General features: G+C 42.4%; 1 protein-coding gene across 1 annotated transcript; it reads right to left on the reverse strand.

Moving 5' to 3' along the window:
* Window positions 1-253: 253 nt before the first annotated feature.
* Window positions 254-23,643, reverse strand: LOC135558406 (uncharacterized). The gene is made up of 7 exons (XM_064992187.1): window positions 23,288-23,643; window positions 15,495-15,561; window positions 9,223-12,298; window positions 8,170-8,252; window positions 3,203-3,250; window positions 2,594-2,718; window positions 254-2,262 (listed from the first exon to the last, which is right to left on the reverse strand). The coding sequence occupies exons 4-7, from the start codon at window positions 8,231-8,233 to the stop codon at window positions 940-942; spliced, it is 1,560 nt and encodes a 519-aa protein (XP_064848259.1). The 5' UTR covers window positions 8,234-8,252; window positions 9,223-12,298; window positions 15,495-15,561; window positions 23,288-23,643; the 3' UTR covers window positions 254-939.
* Between the last annotated feature and the right edge of the window lie 51 nt (window positions 23,644-23,694).

Genomic DNA, 23,694 nt, shown 5'->3' on the forward strand with positions numbered 1-23,694 from the left:
TCACCAACGGCGGCAGCAAACGCAAACTGATACCTGTGGACCTCAAATGGGGCGGCAGGTTAGCCTAGTGGTTAGTGCGTTGGACTAGTAACCGAAAGTTTGCAAGTTCATATCCCCGAGCTGACATGTTTGCTAATATGACATACATTTCAGACAGCAATGGCTTTTTACTATGTTTTCATATGTTATCAAAACCACTTTGATATGTCGTTGTGTACTGTGTATTAATTAATGTTTCCATAAGAAAATGGGAGCTTGTTTCAAAACGTTTTATTTGGAAATAAAATTAACAAACTAACGAGCGGAAGGGTTTGAGGTTGACAGGTTTTAGATATACTATGAAAACAACATTAAATACACTCAGGAGAGACAATGTTCACAAAACACTGGAAATGGACAATGTACAACCACAGAAAACATACCAACATACTGACACAAATTTAGATTAGACCATATTCAAGTCTGCTAGCTTCCCCCTATTCTACAAACACAATACAGATTTTTTTTCTACAAGACAAACGTAGTATTAAATGCGCAACTTTCACATAGACGTCTTTGGGACCATAAAACCTAGAGGGACTCATGTTGGGTTTCAGGATAGCCAGGATATTACAGTCAGTAAAATGATATATCTTCAGGCACTGTAATTGAGCAAATCAGATTAACTATTACAGGTCTGGAACTTCCTGTTGATAAGACACTAGTTGTCCTGCTTTAGCAGTATTGGACCATGGGAGATATTTTAATACCTTGGGAGGACCGTGAGAGAGAGTGTGTGTGTGTGTGTGTGTGTGTGTGTGTGTGTGTGTGTGTGTGTGTGTGTGTGTGTGTGTGTGTGTGTGTGTGTGTGTGTGTGTGTGTAAAACATGAACTTGTCTCACTTTCTTCCAGTTCTAGCGTTCTAGCGTCTAGTTGACATTTGTGTGACGTGTGTTTTTTTTAAATGTACTTCTTCCTGTACTGACCCATGGCCATGTAATTCCTCAGGAGGTCTTCGAACTGTGGGACAGCATACCCGGGCCCTGCCTTCTGCTGCACCTGCTCCTTCCTGGGCTCCTTGGCCGCTGATTCCATCGCAGCGGGGGAGTCCTCGGCGCGACGAAGCCGGCAGTTGTAGTCATATTCAGGGTCGCAGTCGGGATCGGGCAAGATCACACCGCTCTTGGGCTTGTTGGCCTCAGCGGTGAGGGTAGCGGGGGCGGACATGCCGTTGCAGGTGAAGTCGTAGGGGTGGCACTGGGGTACGGCGGGGGCCTTGGGTTCGTCGCTGGCCTTCACAGGAGTGCAGTCCTTGTCGTAGTGCACGTAGCAGTCATGGCCCTCCTTGGTCTTCCCGAGGACGCCCAGGCGGGAGCGGATCTGGACCTGAGGCAGCGCTGGGGGGGGCTTATAGAGGGCGGCGGCAGCACCAAGCAGGCAGTATGGGTCGTAGCGCGAGTCACACGCCAAAGGGGCGGTGGCTGGTGCCGGTACGTCTTTTGGCGTGTACTCCAGGACGGGCTTGGTGAGGCCCGCCAGCTTGGTAGCGGTGAGGGGGTTGCAGCCCTTGTCGAAGAGGGGGTTGCAGTGCTGCTCCTTGGGGGTCTCCAGGGAAGCGGGACGAGGGGTCGCTACGCTAGCCATGCACAGGGGGTCGGTGGCCGGGTCGCAGGTGGGGTACAGGTGGAAGAAGCCGGAGGGGCCCTTCTTCACCAGCTGAGGCCGGCAGTAGGGGTCCTTGGTGGGATTGCAGCCCAGGGCAGCATAGGACGGGGCGGGTCCAGTAGCGGGCCTGTAGCCGTAGGCGGCGCGCAGGTGGTACTGCAGACACTCTGTGTCGTCAGGGTTACAGATACGCAGCAGCTCTGTCTTCTGCTCAGCGGTGAGGAAGGGCTCCAGGACTGGGGCGTAGAACCCTGTGGGGGTCTTCAAAGGGTACGGCAGGAAGGGGGTCAGGACAGGCACTGGGGCAGCTTTGACCGGAGCCGGGGCTGGAGTCAGAGGAGGCTTTGGGGCAGCCATCTTAGGGGCCATGGGGAAGAGGCAGTAGGGGTCGATATAAGGGTTGCACATTCCGACTGTGGCGGTCTTGATGGGCGAGGGCATCAACACCTTGGCCTTGGGCTTGCTGGTGGACTCGGCGATGCACTCTGGGTCGTCGGATTCGGCGCAGGTCTTGTAGATAGCACTGAGGTGGGTGAGGTAGTGGTTGAAGGTGGGACCCTCCTCGGAGCGGTGCTTGTTCTGAAGGTAGATCATGTACATCTTGTCCAGATCCTCGATCTTGAAGTGAGGGAAGAAGAGACAGACTCCCATCAGATTCAGACATGGGTTCAAATTGTATGTTTTCTTTCAAATACTTTGCACATCTGATTGAGCCTGAAAAGACAGATGGGTAACATCTTCACTTTTCCCGACTATAACATTGGTTCCATTGTGCCTCGCTCAATCTAGACTGTCGAGGGCTAATGGGGGTGGTGGAGAGGCGCAGTACAAAGTAGCAGTTATCTACAAGTCAATAAACTAAAGTATATGGATTAAAAGATAAACTGGTAGCTATCAAACCAAAAGTATGTTCACTCAAAACAACATCTGTGGATTGTTTGACACTCACTCCTTCCTGGTTGCCAGTATCCATGAAGAATCTGTACCATCCCCAGAAGTCAGGGAGCCGCTGGAGGACGGGCATGTGAACAGGAAGACTCCTCTTGCTGCGGACATCCCTGGATACTGAAGATGCTGATACAAGAGAGAGGAAGACAGCATATATTAAGAAGAGAAAGTGGACTCAAAAAGAGCCATATTAGATTAAATAAACACATCAACACCTGTACATGAGTATGTGTGAGTACACCACTACATGTTTGTGTATGTACTGTAAGGATGTATGTATAATGGTATCACAGTAAGTGAGTTAACTGTTTATGTCTGAAAATCTTTTAGTATGACATACTGTCCAGTACACAGTTTGGACACACCTACTCATTCACGGGTTTTTCTTCATTTGTACTATTTTCTACATTATAGAATAATAGTGAAAGGCATCAAAACTATGAAATAACACATGGAATCGTGAAGCAACCCAAAAAGTGTTATATTTTAGATTCTTCAAAGTAGCCTCACTTTGCACAGTCTTGGCATTCTGTCAACCAGCTTGATTGGTACTGTACATGTTAATATACATGTTCCCCTTGTTGTCTCATTCAAACCAGTCCTCACTCACCCTCTTCCTCCTCCACATTCTGTCTCACCGGGCCGGCCCCCAGAAACTCTGTAAAACAACGGTAGGGACATGAGTCGACGAGAACCAGATGTTGTGTGGCTCTGCTAATAGATTCCCTGGGAGCACATGGCAGGAGCCGGCACTTAGAGGAACAGGCAGCATCCTGACCATTAACATACACATCCTTTAAACATACACATACTGTACAGACATACCACCTGGAAGTCAGTGGAAACCATAAAACTACAAAGAGAGCCCAGAAGACCCCCCCCACCCAATTAAACCCCCACTATGAAGTACGATGTTCTGTGGGGAGGGAGGGGGTGGAATCTGATGTTCTGGGGGGAGGGAGGGGGTGGAATCTGATGTTCTGGGGGAGGGAGGGGGTGGAATCTGATGTTCTGGGGGAGGGAGGGGTGGAATCTGATGTTCTGGGGGAGGGAGGGGGTGGAATCTGATGTTCTGGGGGGAGGGAGGGGGTGGAATCTGATCAGAGATTCAGCTCCAAGGCATCAGAGATTCCAGCTCCAAGGCATCAGAGATTCAGCTCCAAGGCATCAGAGATTCCAGCTCCAAGGCATCAGAGATTCCAGCTCCAAGGCATCAGAGATTTCAGCTCCAAGGCATCAGAGATTTCAGCTCCAATGCATCAGAGATTCAGCTCCAAGGCATCAGAGATTTCAGCTCCAAGGCATCAGAGTTTCAGCTCCAATGCATCAGAGTTTCAGCTCCAATGCATCAGAGTTTCAGCTCCAATGCATCAGAGTTTCAGCTCCAATGCATCAGAGTTTCAGCTCCAATGCATCAGAGTTTCAGCTCCAATGCATCAGAGTTTCAGCTCCAATGCATCAGAGTTTCAGCTCCAAGGCATCAGAGTTTCAGCTCCAATGCATCAGAGATTTCAGCTCCAAGGCATCAGAGTTTCAGCTCCAATGCATCAGAGATTCAGCTCCAAGGCATCAGAGTTTCAGCTCCAAGGCATCAGAGATTCCAGCTCCAAGGCATCAGAGATTCCAGCTCCAAGGCATCAGAGATTCCAGCTCCAAGGCATCAGAGATTCAGCTCCAAGGCATCAGAGATTCCAGCTCCAAGGCATCAGAGATTAATGTATTTGTATATGGTGGTGTACACTTTAGACTGTGTTCCCATATGGCTGACAAGTGATTATCAAGCATTGGTTTGATGTAGAGTGTAGTAAGTAACAGCCCTTTATTTTAGTGGCATTGTAGATCAATTATTATGTACCAACATCCATTAAATCAAATCAAATCAAATTTTATTTGTCACATACACATGGTTAGCAGATGTTAATGCGAGTGTAGCGAAATGCTTGTGCTTCTAGTTCCGACAATACAGTAATAACCAACAAGTAATCTAACTAACAATTCCTAAACTACTGTCTTATACACAGTGTAAGGGGATAAAGAATATGTACATAAGGATATATGAATGAGTTCTGGTACAGAGCAGCATAGGCAAGATACAGTAGATGGTATCGAGTACAGTATATACATATGAGATGAGTATGTAAACACAGTGGCACAGTTAAAGTGGCTAGTGATACATGTATTACATAAGGATGCATTCGATGATATAGAGTACAGTATATACGTATGCATATGAGATGAATAATGTAGGGTATATAAGGTAGCATTGTTTAAAGTGGCTAGTGATATATTTACATCATTTCCCATCAATTCCCATTATTAAAGTGGCTGGAGTTGAGTCAGTGTCAATGTGTTGGCAGCAGCCACTCAATGTTAGTGGTGGCTGTTTAACAGTCTGATGGCCTTGAGATAGAAGCTGATTTTCAGTCTCTCAGTCCCAGCTTTGATGCACCTGTACTGACCTCGCCTTCTGGATGATAGCGGGGTGAACAGGCAGTGGCTCTGGTGGCTGATGTCCTTGATGATCTTTATGGCCTTCCTGTAACATCGGGTGGTGTAGGTGTCCTGGAGGGCAGGTAGTTTGCCCCCGGTGATGCGTTGTGCAGACCTCACTACCCTCTGGAGAGCCTTACGGTTGAGGGCGGAGCAGTTGCCGTACCAGGCGGTGATACAGCCCGCCAGGATGCTCTCGATTGTGCATCTGTAGAAGTTTGTGAGTGCTTTTGGTGACAAGCCGAATTTCTTCAGCCTCCTGAGGTTGAAGAGGCGCTGCTGGGCCTTCTTCACGATGCTGTCTGTGTGAGTGGACCAATTCAGTTTGTCTGTGATATGTATGCCGAGGAACTTAAAACTTGCTACCCTCTCCACTACTGTTCCATCGATGTGGATAGGGGGGTGATCTCTCTGCTGTTTCCTGAAGTCCACAATCATCTCCTTAGTTTTGTTGACGTTGAGTGTGAGGTTATTTTCCTGACACCACACTCCGAGGGCCCTCACCTCCTCCCTGTAGGCCGTCTCGTCGTTGTTGGTAATCAAGCCTACCACTGTTGTGTCGTCCGCAAACTTGATGATTGAGTTGGAGACGTGCGTGGCCAGGGGCTCAGAACGCACCCTTGTGGGGCCCCAGTGTTGAGGATCAGCGGGGAGGAGATGTTGTTACCTACCCTCACCACCTGGGGGCGGCCCGTCAGGAAGTCCAGTACCCAGTTGCACAGGGCGGGGTTGAGACCCAGGGTCTCGAGCTTGATGACGAGCTTGGAGGGTACTATGGTGTTGAATGCCGAGCTGTAGTCGATGAACAGCATTCTCACATAGGTATTCCTCTTGTCCAGATGGGTTAGGGCAGTGTGCAGTGTGGTTGAGATTGCATCGTCTGTGGACCTATTTGGGCGGTAAGCAAATTGGAGTGGGTCTAGGGTCTCAGGTAGGGTGGAGGTGATATGGTCCTTGACTAGTCTCTCAAAGCACTTCATGATGACGGAAGTGAGTGCTACGGGGCGGTAGTCGTTTAGCTCAGTTACCTTAGCTTTCTTGGGAACAGGAACAATGGTGGCCCTCTTGAAGCATGTGGAAACAGCAGACTGGTATAGGGATTGATTGAATATGTCCGTAAACACACCAGCCAGCTGGTCTGCGCATGCTCTGAGGGCGCGGCTGGGGATGCCATCTGGGCCTGCAGCCTTGCGAGGGTTAACACGTTTAAATGTTTTACTCACCTCGGCTGCAGTGAAGGAGAGACCGCATGTTTTCGTTGCAGGCCTTGACAGTGGCACTGTATTGTACATACCATTAGTGGTATGAATGATGCTCTATGTATAATGCTTTCGGTCTAGAGTAAAGTGACTGATCATAAAGCAATCTATTGGACTACTGTAGTGCTTCAATTTTTGCCGGATCCTGTCACCTCTCCGTTTTGGACTGTTTCGTTCTGGAACTTATTTGACCGGATCCGGTACCTCTAGTGGCCTGGAAAATAATTGGCAGTTTTTGCTATGTAAAAATTCTAATAACAAAGTTAATTTAAGTTGCCTTTTCGTTAATTATCCTGCTGCCCCCCTCCCCTATATCTATCACAGAATTTGAATGAAATTCACCTTCTATGGATCTCTCTCCCTCTCGCTGCTCTGACAGACATGAGCCTGTAGCTCTCATCTCTCCAGCGTTGCACTTCATAATGTATTACCTTTTATAGACTGGGTGGTTCGAGCCCTGAATGCTGATTGGCTGACAGCGGTGGTATATCGGACCATATTCCACAGGTATGACAAAACATTTATTTTTACTGCTCTAATTACGTTGGTAACCAGTTTATAATAGCAATAAGGCACCTCGGGTGTTTGTGGTATATGACCAATATATAGGACCAATATGTATCCATGTACCCCACCTTGCGTCGTGCATAAGAACATCCCTTAGCCGTGGTATATTGCCCATATACCACACCCCTTCCTACCACACCCCTTTTTGCTTAAATAGAGCCGCATGAATGGTTCTGGGGAGCTGAGCACACCTGATCAATTGAAATAAACTTGCCAACGTTAGAGTTCCTGCCGTCTGTTCAGAAAGAAATGAAATCAATTCAGAAAAGCCTACTGCACCATGAGAAAGACTATAATTTTGCCACAGAGGGTGAATAGCTTATTAAAAATAGCCAAGCTGTGGAGTGTAGCCCAAAAACAAGGCATAGCCTGCAGTCGGAAACACACTACAAATCTGTCAGTGAACGAACAGCATGTAGACGAAAATGGCCTTTCAAAATATTTATACAATTGCGGGAAAACACGTTGGAAAGCAAATGGCTCCTGCTGAAAAGAGAAGACTATAATCTGTCAGCTGTAGGCTACCAAAATATTTTAGCATCTTCCAAATATTATTTTACAAAGTAAAACGAGAGAGCAAGAGAGAGAGAGCATGCCAAAACCATTCTCATTGTCAAAGTAGCCTGCCATTTTGATCATTGTGCGATATTATAATGCTTTCAAGACAACTTGGAACTCTGAAAAAATGTGGTCGAATCATGATGACATTGATCTAAAGGTCAAAAAGTCTAAGCACTAGAAAGAGGCCAGAGTTCCCCACCTGGAATTCCAAATTAGTTGACCGTTCAAAACTAATTTCTCCAGTCGGAGCTCTTTTTTTTTATTTACAGAATTCCCTGTTGTCTTGACCGCACTGAAGTCGGAAGCTGGAGATTTCCCAGCTCCGAGTTCCCAGTTGTTTTGAACGCAGCATTAAAAAAAGATTATACCAATGTCTTCAGTTATGTAAAATGAAAAGCGTTTATAAAAGTCCCCCAAAATTTTCCCTTGTGTGCAACTTCTGCAAGTGCCTCTATCTACTGCTCTATGCCACTACGCAAATGTGCTATGAATGCAATGCTTAATTATAAAATATACTTTCTTTTGCCTCTTCTCATGCCTCAGAGCTCAGGTCACCCCCCTCTCTTGCTCACGTTTTGTTCCGGCACCTTTATAAATGAAGCACTAGGCTGCAGTAAAGAGACTGATATAAAGTGCCAGTCAGTAAATCAGTCAGTCAGTCATCTTGTAGAAAGTGCTGAAGCACGGCAGTCTTACTCACCTGGTGATAACACTAGGAGGATTCCAGTGTAGATCAGGGAAAACGCTCTTCCTGCCTGTGCCATTTTCAGCTTTGTCTGTCTCCTGAGGGTGAAATTGGGAATATTGAGTATTTTTGGGGGGAGGAACAGGTAAGAGGGAGTGAGATTTATTCCTGAACATGCTAAAATGGGCTAGACTTTATACACATTTATGTATAAGCATTAACTATGTCTAAGTAGTGTACATACCAATAATAAATGAAGATTTGTTAACATTTCTAAACATGTAGTCTAAAATCATTTATACATTTCCAATAGTGATCGGCTCCTCGAGCTCACAAAATGTCTGCTTGTGTATGGTCATGTAAATTCATAACCTTTGCAGTAAACAATTGTTTATACAGGCCCAAGTCATTGTCCTGTAAATGGCTAATCAGTCAAATTTGTTTATTCTATCAAAGGTTGAGAACAGCCAACCTTGGAGCAATGCACTAAAGCACCAAAGGCTAGTAACTTCAACAAAAAATATTTTAACTTTCTGCAAAACAATATCATGTAGCCTGCTTATCTTGGTCGGACTAGACTATAGTTTTTCCTGAGGCAAAGTATTGAAAAGGCATTAAAATGTAATTCACTGGAATTATGTATTCTTCTATTGGCTTTACCACTGATGGAGGGATTGACTTAACAGAATAGAACTCCTGTCTGTTATAATGAAAATCCATTGCCAGCTTTGCTCCCAAACCAACAACTGAATCATTGTAGATTCTGAAATAAACTCTGGCATGTAGTAACTGACTGACACTAGCTTTCCTACCATACAAAGAGCTCGGTACTAAATAAACTCAGCTTTAGCCATGGTTATATAAATAATATACATGAACTGTATAGAAAGTCACATTAGTGACATCTAGCAAACATTACACATTTATGTCGATCTAGCAAACATTACACGTTTATGTATTTTGAGCTCATTCTTGTATAATGAAAAGCGCTTTACAAATGTAATACATACTGATTCTTTATAAGCACACCACTGTAACACACGGAAGGCATTATAATCCATGACTTACCTGTTGTTCAAGTGAAGCTCTGCCCTCCTGAGATCCTGAAGGAGCCAGTGGCTCTCTGAGTTGATTGGTTTGGGGGGGTGGAGGGGGTATAGCTCACCGAGCTGTGTGCGCACCCTACCTTTCTGCTCCCTTGTATGGGAGAGGAGTGCAGGGCAACATTTTTAAGGAGCTTCTTGATCATTAAAAAACAAAAAGGCATGTCGTATGGCTGGAGCATGCTGTTACAAGCTCCGGTATTGGCTCCTGTACAGCCAGCTGATGGACCAATAGGGGGCCTGTAATTACCCCAACTGAACAGCAAGTCCCCTGGGTAGATAAATACCCGATTAACGGGATACCATTTTGATGTACCTTATTTGTTTTACACCGATTTGTAATTTGGGTTTAAGATGGCTATAAATATCAATCAAGACAACAATCATCGTCTCTGGATAGAACAGCCATTATTATGGATCTTGGAGCTGATTCACTCAGTAAAACCCTAAAAACAGTCAACTTGTCTCTGACTGTGTTGTTTATCACAGAACATCTAGTGTAGTATAATAGAATGTAAAGATCCCTCACGCAGCCATAGATACAGCCTACCTTCTACCACTATATGTGCAGTGTCTCCAGCAGGTTCCAGCAGGAGACAGCCCTGGTCAATAGCTAGTCATATATCTCATAACACATTCCTCTGGTATTTAATTAGAATCCCAATCAGCTGTTGCGATAGCAGCAGCTACTCTTCCTGGTGGTGCACAGAAATCATGACATAATACAGAACACTAATTAATACATTAATTAATAGACAGCTCAAGAACAGCTCAAGGACAGAATTACACAGATTTAAAATAACCAAAAAAGGGTCCTACAGTTAAACTATGGTCCGTGCGATCCAGACACGTTTGGACGTCCCTACCCCATTGATGAAGTTGACATTTAATTTAATGTTAAGTCCCAAGAATGCTGAATAATACTGACCATTACACCATCTTAACTTTTTACACCATCTTTCCTGGAAACACAACTGAAGAGAGCGACTGTTGTCCAATCAGAGACCTTTATGAGCACACTACCTGAGCTCTGACTGACACCTGGAAACATGCCAACCGGGACCGGTGGCACTGAGCTGGTTCTGTTGGAATCAACTTGAAAAGCTTTTATGAAGCCTTCAATGACCCTTCATAAGGCCTTCGTAGATGCTTCATCAACCATTCATAAGCAAACGTCATGCGACATGGAAGGTGGGAAAAGGGCTATGCAACATTTGAATAATATGGAGTATAGAATGTATGGATCATGAAATGGACCATGTGCAAAGTGAAGACATTCCCTCCTCAGTCTTCCATGCACGGAGGCATTCTATAGGTCAATGAACCAGTTGCCTTGAAAACAACTCTTAAGTTAATAGTAACCATATTGTTAATGGCAAAGATGTTATACTCATGGAAACATTATGGCCAGGGAAATTTGTGTGAAAAGCCCCATAAAGCGGTTTCTTAACACTTGTGGACCCTGAAAACTCGTAAAAATAAAACAGACCCTTGCTGTAAAAACGATGAGGTCCTACCACCACTTTCATGTAAGCAGTTTTTCACGTGTTCTCTTGCGTGTTCGTTTGACGAACTACACGCCACCACCAAGGGAAGAGAACACGTACAGTGGTCAGTCAACGAGGTGAAACATTCTGAAAGATGTTTAGTGGTGGGGGTACTGAAACTATTTTTTGTCCGCTCACACAGGAGCAAAAAAGTCCCAGTGCACAAAAGAATATCCATCTCAGGGTAACCCTCAGCACCCCTGCATCCCACAGCTATGGGAATGAATAGAGCTTATATTATTATTTATTCAACGTCACAATCAAATCTGTTCCACAGAACAGAGTTCTATCTCAATGTTCTGTGACGTAGCACCATCGTCATCCACACTTGTTTAAAAATAAATATTAATTTGTTGACATGGAAAGTGTTAATTCTAAAGGCCAAGAATTATTTAAATGTTGGATTTGGAATATTGTGTCCTGAGCAATTAATCATAGCATAGCCTATTACAATGTTTGGTGGAATTGGATCACACCAATAAATCAACATTAAACATACTCAAACTTTGTGCTTCAGTTGTTTACTTTAGAAAATACAGATTATTCATGTAATTCTTTGTGGAGTACAATTGACATTTTGTTGTGAGAATGCCAAGAGTGTGCAAAAGCTGTCATCATATATTTGTTTAACACTTTTTTGGTTACTACATGATTCCATATGTGTTATTTCATAGTTTTGATGTCTTCACTATTATTCTACAATGTTGAATTTTTTTTTTTTTTTTTAAATAAACACCCTGGAATGAGTAGGTGTGTCCAAACTTTTGACTGGTACTGTATATACAGTATATATAGCTTTATAATATACTGTGTCCTGCTCTAGTATTTCCAAGGTAACCAAATGCATGGAGAAGTGATATATGCATTTTCTCATCTTTCTCCTTAACATTTATGTAACCAATGGAGACCAAATGAAACAGGATATTAATCTAAGCCACTATATCCATCAAGCCTCACTGTGCCCATATATAAAACCTAGGAACTACCATTATTGTCAGGCTTTTATTCGTCATTACAAATCATTTAAGCGATTCTTTGCGGCGCCCCATTCATCATCTGCCATCTGCAATCTGACTGCATCGGAGGCTCTGGGATCATCCCGTATATAATTATGCTCCACATGCCTGAGGAGCAGGTGTTCTCAGAGAGAAGAGGGGAGAGAGAGCGATAGAGACAAACCTACAATCCAGCTTGGAAGTCTGTTGAAGCTACGTTGTCAACTCATAAATTGGAACATTCCAACATATTTGGGGGGAATCGTGCAACATCTGGTGGCAGCAGTGGCGATTTTGTTAAAACCTAGAACTGGCTATTTGGCTGAATGTAAATTGTATGTCATTAGAGTTTAAATAGTCAGTTTTCCATGTAGTCCCAGAAAATCATCCACTCTATCATTCAATCACCTTGTAAAAAAAATAAAAAATTCTCCCCCAAAAAAATAAACCCATAATCTTCCTCACTGGACATCATCATCATCAAAAAGGTCTTCAAAATCTGTGAAGAAAAAAAACAGATGCATGAATTTAGAATAATCTGTGATCTTCACAAGTCAATCCCCTAAAAGCTGTTGTCAAAAACCATACTTTGGCAATACTGTCAAGGAAAAGGCAGACAACAGGAAAACATTACTTTAAGCCAAATGAAAGACTCTACCAAACCAACCACTTGTACATTACCTGTACTCTAAGACGGGATGTTAAAGTAGATGAGTACCTATCTCATATTACATGTTTATAGGGGGGCAGCAGGTAGCCTAGTAGTTCGAGCGTACAGCTCAAATCCTCAAGTTGAAAAGGTAAAAATCTGTCATTCTGCCCCTGAACATTGTAAATAAGAATTTGTTCTTTAACTGACTTACCTAGTTAAATAAAATAAATAGGGAGGCATGTTTAAGGGACATAGTCTTTGTGCATCTCCTTTGAACTCAATTGGGAAATGTGTAGCCACTTAATGTACCAGACCTGGGTTCAATTAGCCTAATATTTTACATCTTTAAAGAAACTTTGGCCAATTGATTGAGCCCCCCCAGCCAGCTGATTCAAAAGCCCCTCATTAGTTAAATCAGCTACTGCCAGTTCTGGAATAGATCAAAGATGTGGACTGGCTTGGGGGGTATTCCAGGAATGACTTTGATTAGGAAAACAATGCTCTAAATGAATCAAAATGCACACAAAAATACAAATTGTGAGCTACTTGATTTATTCAAACAATCCACTTTAATAAGTTTGGGGGAAGCCTCTTCAACTAGGCACAGTCACATAGAGGAAATAGATACATAAATTCTGTCTCTTATAAAGTAATGTCTCCTATAAACGAACAGCCCTGGATGTTCCAGCAGAGCGGGTCTAGGTAGTGAATCAGACTCCATTATTTATGTATTAACTTTTGTTTTTCCAGGTTTCCATATTTTTTTGTATGATCATCTGTTTTTCAAAATTACAAACAGAAAAACAAAAATGTGGATGTTCTAAGTCCACAACATTTATTAAAACACACCAGGAGACTATTTTTTTTGGTCTGGGAAGAAGAGGTTTATTTCCAATATGACAGTGGACAATACATAGCTGGTTCCAGGCTGCGTCCATCTGTACCCGCTCAAAGGAAACACAATTGAATACTTTGGCTAACAACCAATGAGGGCCTGCCAATAAAACTATGCGCAACCAATCAGATACATATTTCCAATATCACGTGCTGAACACCATTTTAACCATAACATGCTGCACATCTCTCAAACAATACAGTTACCCTTTCATTCCAGTGTGTACATAGCAAGAGGATGTTGTTTAGCGGTTTAATATATGTGATGATAGAGATGGATTAATGAAAATATCATTCTGCCAGGTAAGCATAGGCTACTATGTAGTTAACATTTAATTCAGAAGTATTTTGTGAAAGCCTTTCCATCTACCAGGGACCAGTTTTCATAAGTGATCTATCTAGATTTCATCTACCAGATAGGATTAAATGCATAGAAATATAATGAATAGAACAATGGTTTGTCTGCTCTGTTCATTATTTTTCTGTGCATTTTAATCCTACCTGATAGGCGAAATCCAGATAACTTTTGAAAAAAATGGGCCCTGAAGGCCGTTTTCAAAACATCGTCGCTAACGGCTACACAAAGTTCAGAAAGGTTCAGAAAGTTGCAGGAAATACAAAATACTTGCATTCTGTTCATTATGACACACTTGGGGAAATATATTTATTTTTAATGTATTTTAGTTGATTCCCTATCAATTTCAATACATTGTTGAATATTGTTGTTCCGTTTTAATGTCTGGATTCCGTGATTGCGTCCGCATTCTCCACATCGTGGATTTTATAGACATATGGTGAGAAGAAGTCATGTTTGATGTTATTTTGCCTCAAGACAGGGATCAAAATAAAAAACAGGAATGATGGTTTGAGACCAGTAAAGATGCTTCCTGCTGCTTCAGAAGCCAACAGAGTTCTGAAGAAACAGAATGGAGGTGAGCTGCTGGAGGAAGGCACTAATGGATTCAATCTGCCCTGACGACTCGGCTCATACGGAACACAGCTCAGCTTCTCTGGTTAAAGGCAACAACCTCAACCCAGTCAAAGTTCCAATGCCCTACCAAGTCAATGTGTTTAAATTACAGTTGGATTGATTCTGTGAGTGTTAACATGATAGGAGTTTCAGGATTGGTATTGTAACAAACCATCTCTACGTATCCAACCGAAGGATTAATCCTTATTGAATCAGTTGTTAGCTGGTCTGCCTACGGGCTGGGAGACCCTGTATCGAGACGCGGTATCGAGACCCGCAAGGGCCTCAATACATCATACACCGCTACCGTTCGCAAACAGATCACTACAATATCAAAATTATGCATATATTTGATACTGTTCAGTGATGTTTTAGTAATTTTAGCAGCTAGACTCTTAATGTTTGAAAAGCACAAAGGTTATCATTGCTATTATTTATTTTGAGTCGGCAACATTGCAAAGTTAACCACACTACAACGTTACAAAGTTACTCTGACTATTCTGGTCAGATTATGTCTGTCCCCGGATGCTAAAGGGACGTCAATGTCATTTTGTGCTTGTTGAGACATCATATTACCATCTTACAACCAGTTTTTAAATTTTTTTACAAGGACAACATCAATGTGTCTAGGAAAGACATTTTGGTTATCTGGTCAATTAGCCTTTAGTGATCTTTAGTGACCTTTCTCGAACTTCATATTTAGTTTGTTATTTTGGACATTTAAAAAAAAGACACCTTTTTCAGATCACTAAAAGAGACGTCTAGAAAATATACTTTTATTATCAGTACACAACCTGATCATGACGTCACAAAATATGTCAGAATGACGTCATTGCAACCAGCTTTGTGTACTGGGTGAACCTTTATGTGTAATGAGAGTCTTCAAAAAGAGTGGTAGCATATAGCAGGATTTCCTAACCCTGGTCGGGGTGCCCCAATTTAGTTGTTGTGTTTCAAATCATCCAAGTTTGATGATGAGTTGGTTATTTGAATCAGCTGTGTAGCGCTAAGGCAAAAAACAAAGTTTGAGAAACCCTGGCATATAGGATGCAAGGCGGCCATGGCCCTGACAAACATTCACAAGAATGTAGCAGCAACTCTGTCTCTGACAGGATAGATAGTTCCATATTTACTATGTAGAGTTATCATTTCACCCTAACAGGTGTTCTTAAATCTTACCATTGAAAAAGTCTGCATGAACTGCCTTCTCATTGGTGGCCAGGTCCATGAACTCCCCCCGGCCTGTCTGGATAGAAAATGCAGCAGGTGATGGAGGTGAACTCAACGAGCACACAGTTAAAGAGATGGGCATCTCTTAGGGTTGCTGGTATTAGCTATTTAAATATCGCCTAGTCAGATCATTACTCTTGTTCCAGCTGGCATTATTAGGTAAGTACTATTGGCGTAGCACAAAGAACTTATGACCAACCTTAATGTGACGATACTTTCAAATCTTCTCTCATTGATTGAGACAGGTGGGTGTTCACCCCAAAGTGCTCCATGTCATGATGACGCTCACCCGTCTCGATCAATGAGAGAAGATTTGAAATAGACAAGATGGCGGCGTACACATTACTGGATTACTTCATGGAGCAAAATATTTTTTATTTAATAACAGAGTGTTTTCTAAATTCAAACTAACCACTTGTAACTGGACACTGACATTTTAGAAGAAGATATATGTTTGGCCAAATCTAGAAAGAAGATGATAATCACCAAGTTAAGGTTTGCTACACCAAACAGTTACCTATCCTCTACCGTAACAGGACACCCAGTAATGGATGCATGTGTACTTTCATGTACCTTAATATCAAACTTGTATGTCATCTGTAATTACGAGCCTAGTTGGTTTAGCCACAGAGAAAGGCAGCAACCTTCCCGCTAGCCATGATTGGCTGAGATAATGAGTGGGCTGGATTGGTCTGCGGTGTTGCATCTGTGTCTATAAAATTAGCTGCTAGTAATGCAGTTTTTTTTTAAGATATAACTTTAGCCATGGAGAACTGCAAATATGTTGCTTCTGCTCTCAATAACATTGCTTCCCTGAATTTATCAGGCGCTATCGACAAAGGACTGGGAAAAAGTTGTGATGGACTACTTTCTGGACGACGATCGTGCCGTGCAATCCTGGCTGACTCACTCTGAAAATAACATGTCTTGAAATCAGTGGAACACAACGGGCCAAACAAGCAGTGCAAACTAAACAGAAACAATACAGGATGTCTGATGAAAGGGGTTGCAGTCTGCCGTGAAGCTTTCATCCATGTATACAGGTAAGAATCTAGCTACAGATTCAGATATTATACGTTTCGGTTGCGTTTTGGTCAGAAAGTTGTTTTCATTGCTGTTAGCTAGCTGGCTGGAGTTCGATAGCTGGCTTGCTAACTAACAATGAAGCTAACGTTATAATCATAGACTGTTCTCTCTGCTACCGCACGGCAAGCGGTACCGGAGCGCCAATTCTAGGTCCAAGAGGCTTCTAAACAGCTTCCACCACCAAGCCATGAGACTCCTGAACATCTAATCAAATGGCTACCCAGACTATTTGCATTGCCTCCCCCCCCCCTCTTCTATACTGCTGCTACTCTCTGTTTATCATATACGCATAGTCACTTTAATAACTCTACCTACATGTACATAATACATCCATTACCTTGACACCAGTGCCCCCGCACATTGACTCTGTACTGGTACCCCTTGTGTATATAACCCTGTTATTTTTATTTACTGCTGCTCTTTAATTATTTGTTATTCTTATCTATTACACCTGTTGTATTCGGCGCATGTCATAAATAAAATGTGACCTCCCCAGTGGCTGCAGTACAGGTGGATGGGGGATATACCATTGCAGATTAGAAGACAGCAGCTGGAAATGAATTATTGGGTCAACCTACAGGCACATGGGGTGTCTCATCCTGCAAAAGGGATTTTACAGGCATGCTGGGAACATGAGCGAATACAGAACGAGTTTTGGGTGGGTGGGTAATACCCAGGCAAAGGAGATGGGACTGTATTGAAGGGAGTTTAGTCCAATGGTAATCTATTCCTATAAATCCACCATGGCTACTGCCACCTCCAGTAGTTGATCTAGAAGTGTTGGAGAGACTAGGGAAAGATAGGGAGGTGTTGATCCCTCTGATTCATTTAAGAGACATCTTGATACTGTGTATCAGGATGTTGTGGCCATTTACACAGATGGTTCAAAAGATCCAAGGACAGGATGTACTGGGTCAGCATTTGTCGAGCAGGCATGTGGGGTGGAAGTCAGAAAATGTATTGCAGGTCATCTGGCTGTATATACGACAGAGCTGATGGCCATACCGTTGGCCTTGCAGTGGATGGAGGAAGTCAAGCCAGACAGAGTAGTTATTTGCTCTGATTCATGTGCAGAGTCCAGTCCTTTAGCTCACGGAACTGACAAGACCTGCTTTTATGCGCAAACCCATTAGACCGATAGGTATACATGTAAGATATACTTGGGTCCCAGCACATGTGGGGTGGAGGGGAATGAGGCAGCTGATGTACTGGCTAAACAAGCACTTAGTAGTTGGGATGTTGAGGTTGTAGTTTCAATGAGCAAGTCAAATGCAAAAAGCCTGATATGGACAGTGATGGTGCAGAGATATCAGAGGCAGTGGAAATGAGAGATACCAAGGGCAGGCATTTATTTAAAGTACAGAGGAAAGTCGGGGGAGGGGAGGACGGCAGGAAGGGACAGAAGAGAGAAGGCTATTTTTACAAGGTTAAGGGTGGGACAAAGCCAGTAGATTAAGGATGGGACACAGCCAGTTGAATATGACCTTAAATGTGATAGGAAAGCATCCAACAGGAAAGTGTGATTATTGCCAGTAATCAGAGACAGTGGAACAAGTCTACTCTCCCTATCCCAGTCTGCTGTCCCCACATATTGCAAGATGGCTACCATTGTTCCTTTACCAAAGAAGGGAAAGGTAACTGCAATACAGTTGAAGTCAGAATTTAATTTAGAATTTATTAATTTAATTTATAATTCACTGTATCACAATTCCAGTGGGTCAGATCAGAAGTTTACATACACTAAGTTGACTGTGCCTTTAAACAGCTTGGAAAATTCCAGAAAATGACGTCATGGCCTTAGAAGCTTCTGATAGGCTAATTGACATCATTTGAGTCAATTGGAGGTGTACCTGTGGATGTATTTCAAGGCCTACCTTCAAACTCAGTGCCTCTTTGCTTGACATGAGAAAATCAGAAGGAATCTCAGAAAAACAATTGTAGACCTCCACAAGTCTGATTCATCCTTGGAAGCAATTTCCAAACGCCTGAAGGTACCACATCCATCTGTACAAACAATACTACGCAAACATAAACACCATGGGACCGCAGCCATCATACCGCTCAGGAAGGAGATGCATTCTGTCTCCTAGAGATGAACGTTCTTTGGTGCGAAAATTGCAAATCAATCCCAGAACAACAGCAAATGACCTTGTGAAGATACTGGAGGAAACAGGAACAAGAGTATCTATATCCACAGTAAAACGAGTCCTATATCGACATAACCAGAAAGGCCACTAAGCAAGGAAGAAGCCACTGATCCAAAACCACCATAAAAAAGCCAGAATACGGTTTGCAACTGCACATGGGGACACAAATCGTACTTTTTGGAGAAATGTCCTCTGGTCTGATGAAGCAAAAATAGAACTGTTTGGCCATAATGACCATCGTTATGTTTGGAGGAAAAAGGGGGAGGCTTGCAAGCCTAAGAACACCATCCCAAACATGAAGCACGAGGGTGGCAGCATCATGTTGTGGGAGTTCTTTGCTGCAGGAGGGACTGGTGCACTTCACAAAATAGATGGCTTCATGAAGGAGGAAAATTGTTTTAATATATTGAAGCAACGTCTCAAGACATCAGTCAGTAAGTTAAAGCTTGGTCGCAAATGGGTCTTCCAACTGGACAATGACCCCAAGCATACTTCCAAAATTGTGGCAAAATGGCTTAAGGACAACAAAGTCCAGGTATTTGAGTGGCCATCACAAAGCTCTTTTTTATTTTTACCTTTATTTAACCAGGTAAACGAGTTCTCATTTACAAACAACAGAGTTACACATAGCGTATAATCAACACAATAGAAAAAAATGTATAGTGTGTGCAAATGGAGTGAGAAGGTAAAGGCAATGAATAGGCCATAGTAGCAAAGTTTTATTTTATTTTTTATTTACAATTTAGCAAATTAACACTGGAGTGAAAGATGAGCAGATGGTGATGTGCAAGTAGAAATACTGGTGTGCAAAAGAGCAGAAAAGTAAATTAAAACGATATGGGGATGAGGTAGGTAGATTGGGTAGGCTATTTACAGATGGACTATATACAACCGCAGCGATCGGTTAGCTGCTCAGATAGCTGATGTTTAAAGTTGGGTGAAAGCTCTGACCTCTATCCTATAGATAATTTGTGGGCAGAACTGAAAAAGCGTGTGCGACCAAGGAGGCCTACAAACCTGACTCAGTTACATCAACTCTGTCAGGAGGAATTGTGGCAAGTTTGTGGAAGGCTACCCGAAACATTTGACCCAAGTTCAACAATTTAAAGGCAATGCTACCAAATACTAATTGAGTGTATGTAAACTTCTGACCCACTGGGAATGTGATGAAAGAAATAAAAGCTGAAATAAATCATTCTCTCTACTATTATTCTGACATTTCATATTCTTAAAATAATGTGGTGATCCTAACTGACCTAAGACAGGAATTTTTTACTAGGATTAAATGTCAGGAATTGTGAAAAACTGAGTTTAAATGTATTTGGCTAAGGTGTATGTAAACTTCTGACTTCAACTGTAAATGACTATCACCCAGTAGCACTCACTTTTGTAATCATGAAGTGCTTTGAGAGACTAGTCAAGGATCATATCACCTCCACCTTACCTGCCAGCCTAGACCCACTTCAATTTGCATACCGCCCCAATAGGTCTACAGATGATGCAATCGCCATCACACTGCACAATCCCATCTGGATAAGATGAATACCTATGTAAGAATGCTGTTAATTGACTACAGTTCAGCATTCAACACCATAGTACCCTCCAATCTCATCATTAAGCTTGAGGCCCTGGGTGGTTAAGGTAGAAAACAACATCTCCACTTCGATGATCTTCAACAAGGGTGTGTGCGCAGCCCTCTCCTGTAGTCGCTGTTCTCCCACGAATGTGTGGCCATGCACGCCTCCAACTCAATCATCAAGTTTGCAGACGACACAACAGTAGTGGGCTTGATTACCAACAACGATGAGACAGCCTACATGGAGGTGGTGAGGGCAATCAGAGTGTGGTGTCAGGAAAACAACCTCTCACTCAACTTCAGGACAACCCATCACCGCGGGTAAACTACATGCCCTCCAGGACACCTACAGCACCCGATGTCACAACAAGAATTAAGGACAACAACCACCCGAGCCACTGTCTGTTCACCCCGCTACCATCCAGAAGGCGAGGTCAGTACAGGTACATAAAAGCTGGAACCGAGAGACTGATGGCCTTGAGATAGAAGCTGTTTTTCAGACTGTTAACTTCTTGAAACTCCCCATACCGGATCCGGGTTTGTGACTAAAGCCTCAGGCTCATTAGCATAACGCAACGTTAACGATTTCTGAAAATCGCAAATAAAATGAAAATAATGCGTCTGCTCTCAAGCTTAGCCTTTTCTTAACAACACTGTCATCTCAGATTTTCAAAATATGCTTTTGAACCATAGAAATTGACTAATTTGTGTAAGAGTATGCAAAGCTAGCATAGCATTTTGAGTAGCATTTAGCACGCAACATTTTCACAAAAACCAGATAACCAAATAAATAAAATCATTTACCTTTGAAGAGCTTCTGATGTTTTCAATGAGGAGACTCTCAGTTACATACCAAATGCGCAGTTTTTCCTGAAAGCGTCTGTGTGTAGGAGAAATCGTTCCGTTTTCTACATTGCGTCTGGCTACCGAAACGAAACGAAAATTCAGTCACCTACAATGTAAAACTTTTTCCGGATTAACTACATAATATCGACCGAAACATGGCAAACGTTGTTTGGAATCAATCCTCAAGGTGTTTTTTCACATATCTCTTCATTGATATGCAGTTCGTGGAAGCTTGCTTTCCTCTCTGTATCCCATGGAAAAATACTGGCAGGTGACTTTTGCGCACCAATTTCGGCGCAGGACACCGGGCGGACACCTGGTAAATGTGGTCTCTTATGGTCAATCTTCCAATGATCTGCCTACAAATACGTCACAATGCTGCAGACACCTTGGGGAAACGACAGAAAGGGCAGGCTCATTCCTCTCGCATTCACAGCCATATAAGGAGACAATGGAAAACAGAGCCTCAAAAATCCTGCTCATTTCCTGGATGCCATCTCATCTTGGTTTTGCCTGAAGCTCACGTTCTAGGGCACGCACAGAGAATATCTTGGTAGTTCTGGACACGTCAGAGTGTTTTCTTTCGAAAGCTATCAATTATATGCATAGTCGAGCATCTTTTTGTGACAAAATATCTTGTTTAAAACGGGAACGTTTTTCATCCAAAAATGAAATAGCGCCCCCATAGATGTAAGAGGTTAAACAGCTATCACTAACACAGAGAGGCTACTGCCGACATACAGGCTCAAAATCTTTGGCACTTTAATAAATGGATCACTAGTGAGTTTAATAATGTTTACATATATTACATTACTCATCTCATACATATACTGTATTTTATACCATCTTGCCTATGCCGCTCGGTCATCCATATATTTATATGTACATATTCTTATTCAATCCCTTTAGATGTGTGTGTATTAGGTAGTTGTTGTGGAACTGTTAGATGATTTGTTAGATGTTGCTGCACTGTCAGAAACTAGAAGCACAAGCATTTCGCTACACTCGCATTAACATCTGCTAACCCTGTGTATGTGACTAATAAAACATGATTTGATGTTTTGACACAGTGTGGGCAATATCAGAGGGAAAGAGAGAGGCTGAGATCTAGTAAGAGGGAGATGTGGATATAGGAAATTAGTTGGTGGTAATGCAGCATAACTTTGGATGCCTATCGCCAATAAACCCCCACCGAAGACGACAGTGGTGAGCTGGCTAAATTCAATAAAAAGCTCAATTACAATTCCTACAGCCACCAAATAGAGCTTGGTTACTTCTGGTGTGAGTAGTTCATACAGAGGAAATCTAACTAGTTACAGCAGCTCCCTAACAGGTCATGTTAACGTTAGCTAACATAGCTACCTAACTATCAATTCTGACAGGTCATGTTAACGTTAGCTAACATAGCTACCTAACTATCAATTCTGACAGGTCATGTTAACGTTAGCTAACATAGCTACCTAACTATCAATTCTGACAGGTCATGTTAACGTTAGCTAACATAGCTACCTAACTATCAATTCTGACAGGTCATGTTAACGTTAGCTAACATAGCTACCTAACTATCAATTCTGACAGGTCATGTTAACGTTAGCTAACATAGCTACCTAACTATCAATTCTGACAGGTCATGTTAACGTTAGCTAACATAGCTACCTAACTATCAATTCTGACAGGTCATGTTAACGTTAGCTAACATAGCTACCTAACTATCAATTCTGACAGGTCATGTTAACGTTAGCTAACATAGCTACCTAACTATCAATTCTGACAGGTCATGTTAACGTTAGCTAACATAGCTACCTAACTATCAATTCTGACAGGTCATGTTAACGTTAGCTAACATAGCTACCTAACTATCAATTCTGACAGGTCATGTTAACGTTAGCTAACATAGCTACCTAACTATCAATTCTGACAGGTCATGTTAACGTTAGCTAACATAGCTACCTAACTATCAATTCTGACAGGTCATGTTAACGTTAGCTAACATAGCTACCTAACTATCAATTCTGACAGGTCATGTTAACGTTAGCTAACATAGCTACCTAACTATCAATTCTGAAGCATAACAAATGTTTGCAAACCTCGCCAAGATCCACGTATGGCCCAGCTCCTTCGGGGAACATCTCATCTCAGTTTTATCGGTCTTTAATTGTCATACGTGAATTAAATTATTGAACGCTTGAATGTGTAGCAAACTAGCCCGCTAGCTAGCTGCCGTCGCAGGTTTTGATGCAGTGTCATATAAACATATATTCGATGGGGAGACAAGGAACGCGCATGTAACAGAATAAACATGCAGGATATACAAGTGTCTCCTAAGGTACATTTACACCAACATTGTGTTTAGTTTAAGACTATGTTAAATGAGACCATATGATGGATTAAAACAACGTTAGGAGTTTTAACATATTAAGACTCGTGCATTTATCATGCATTCTTTTTTTTACAGTAGTCACAAGGTGGCAGTAGACATCTGTCCAATCAAGCT

The sequence above is a fragment of the Oncorhynchus masou genome, chromosome 17 (assembly GCF_036934945.1).
Source record: "Oncorhynchus masou masou isolate Uvic2021 chromosome 17, UVic_Omas_1.1, whole genome shotgun sequence".
Lineage (NCBI taxonomy): Eukaryota > Metazoa > Chordata > Actinopteri > Salmoniformes > Salmonidae > Oncorhynchus > Oncorhynchus masou.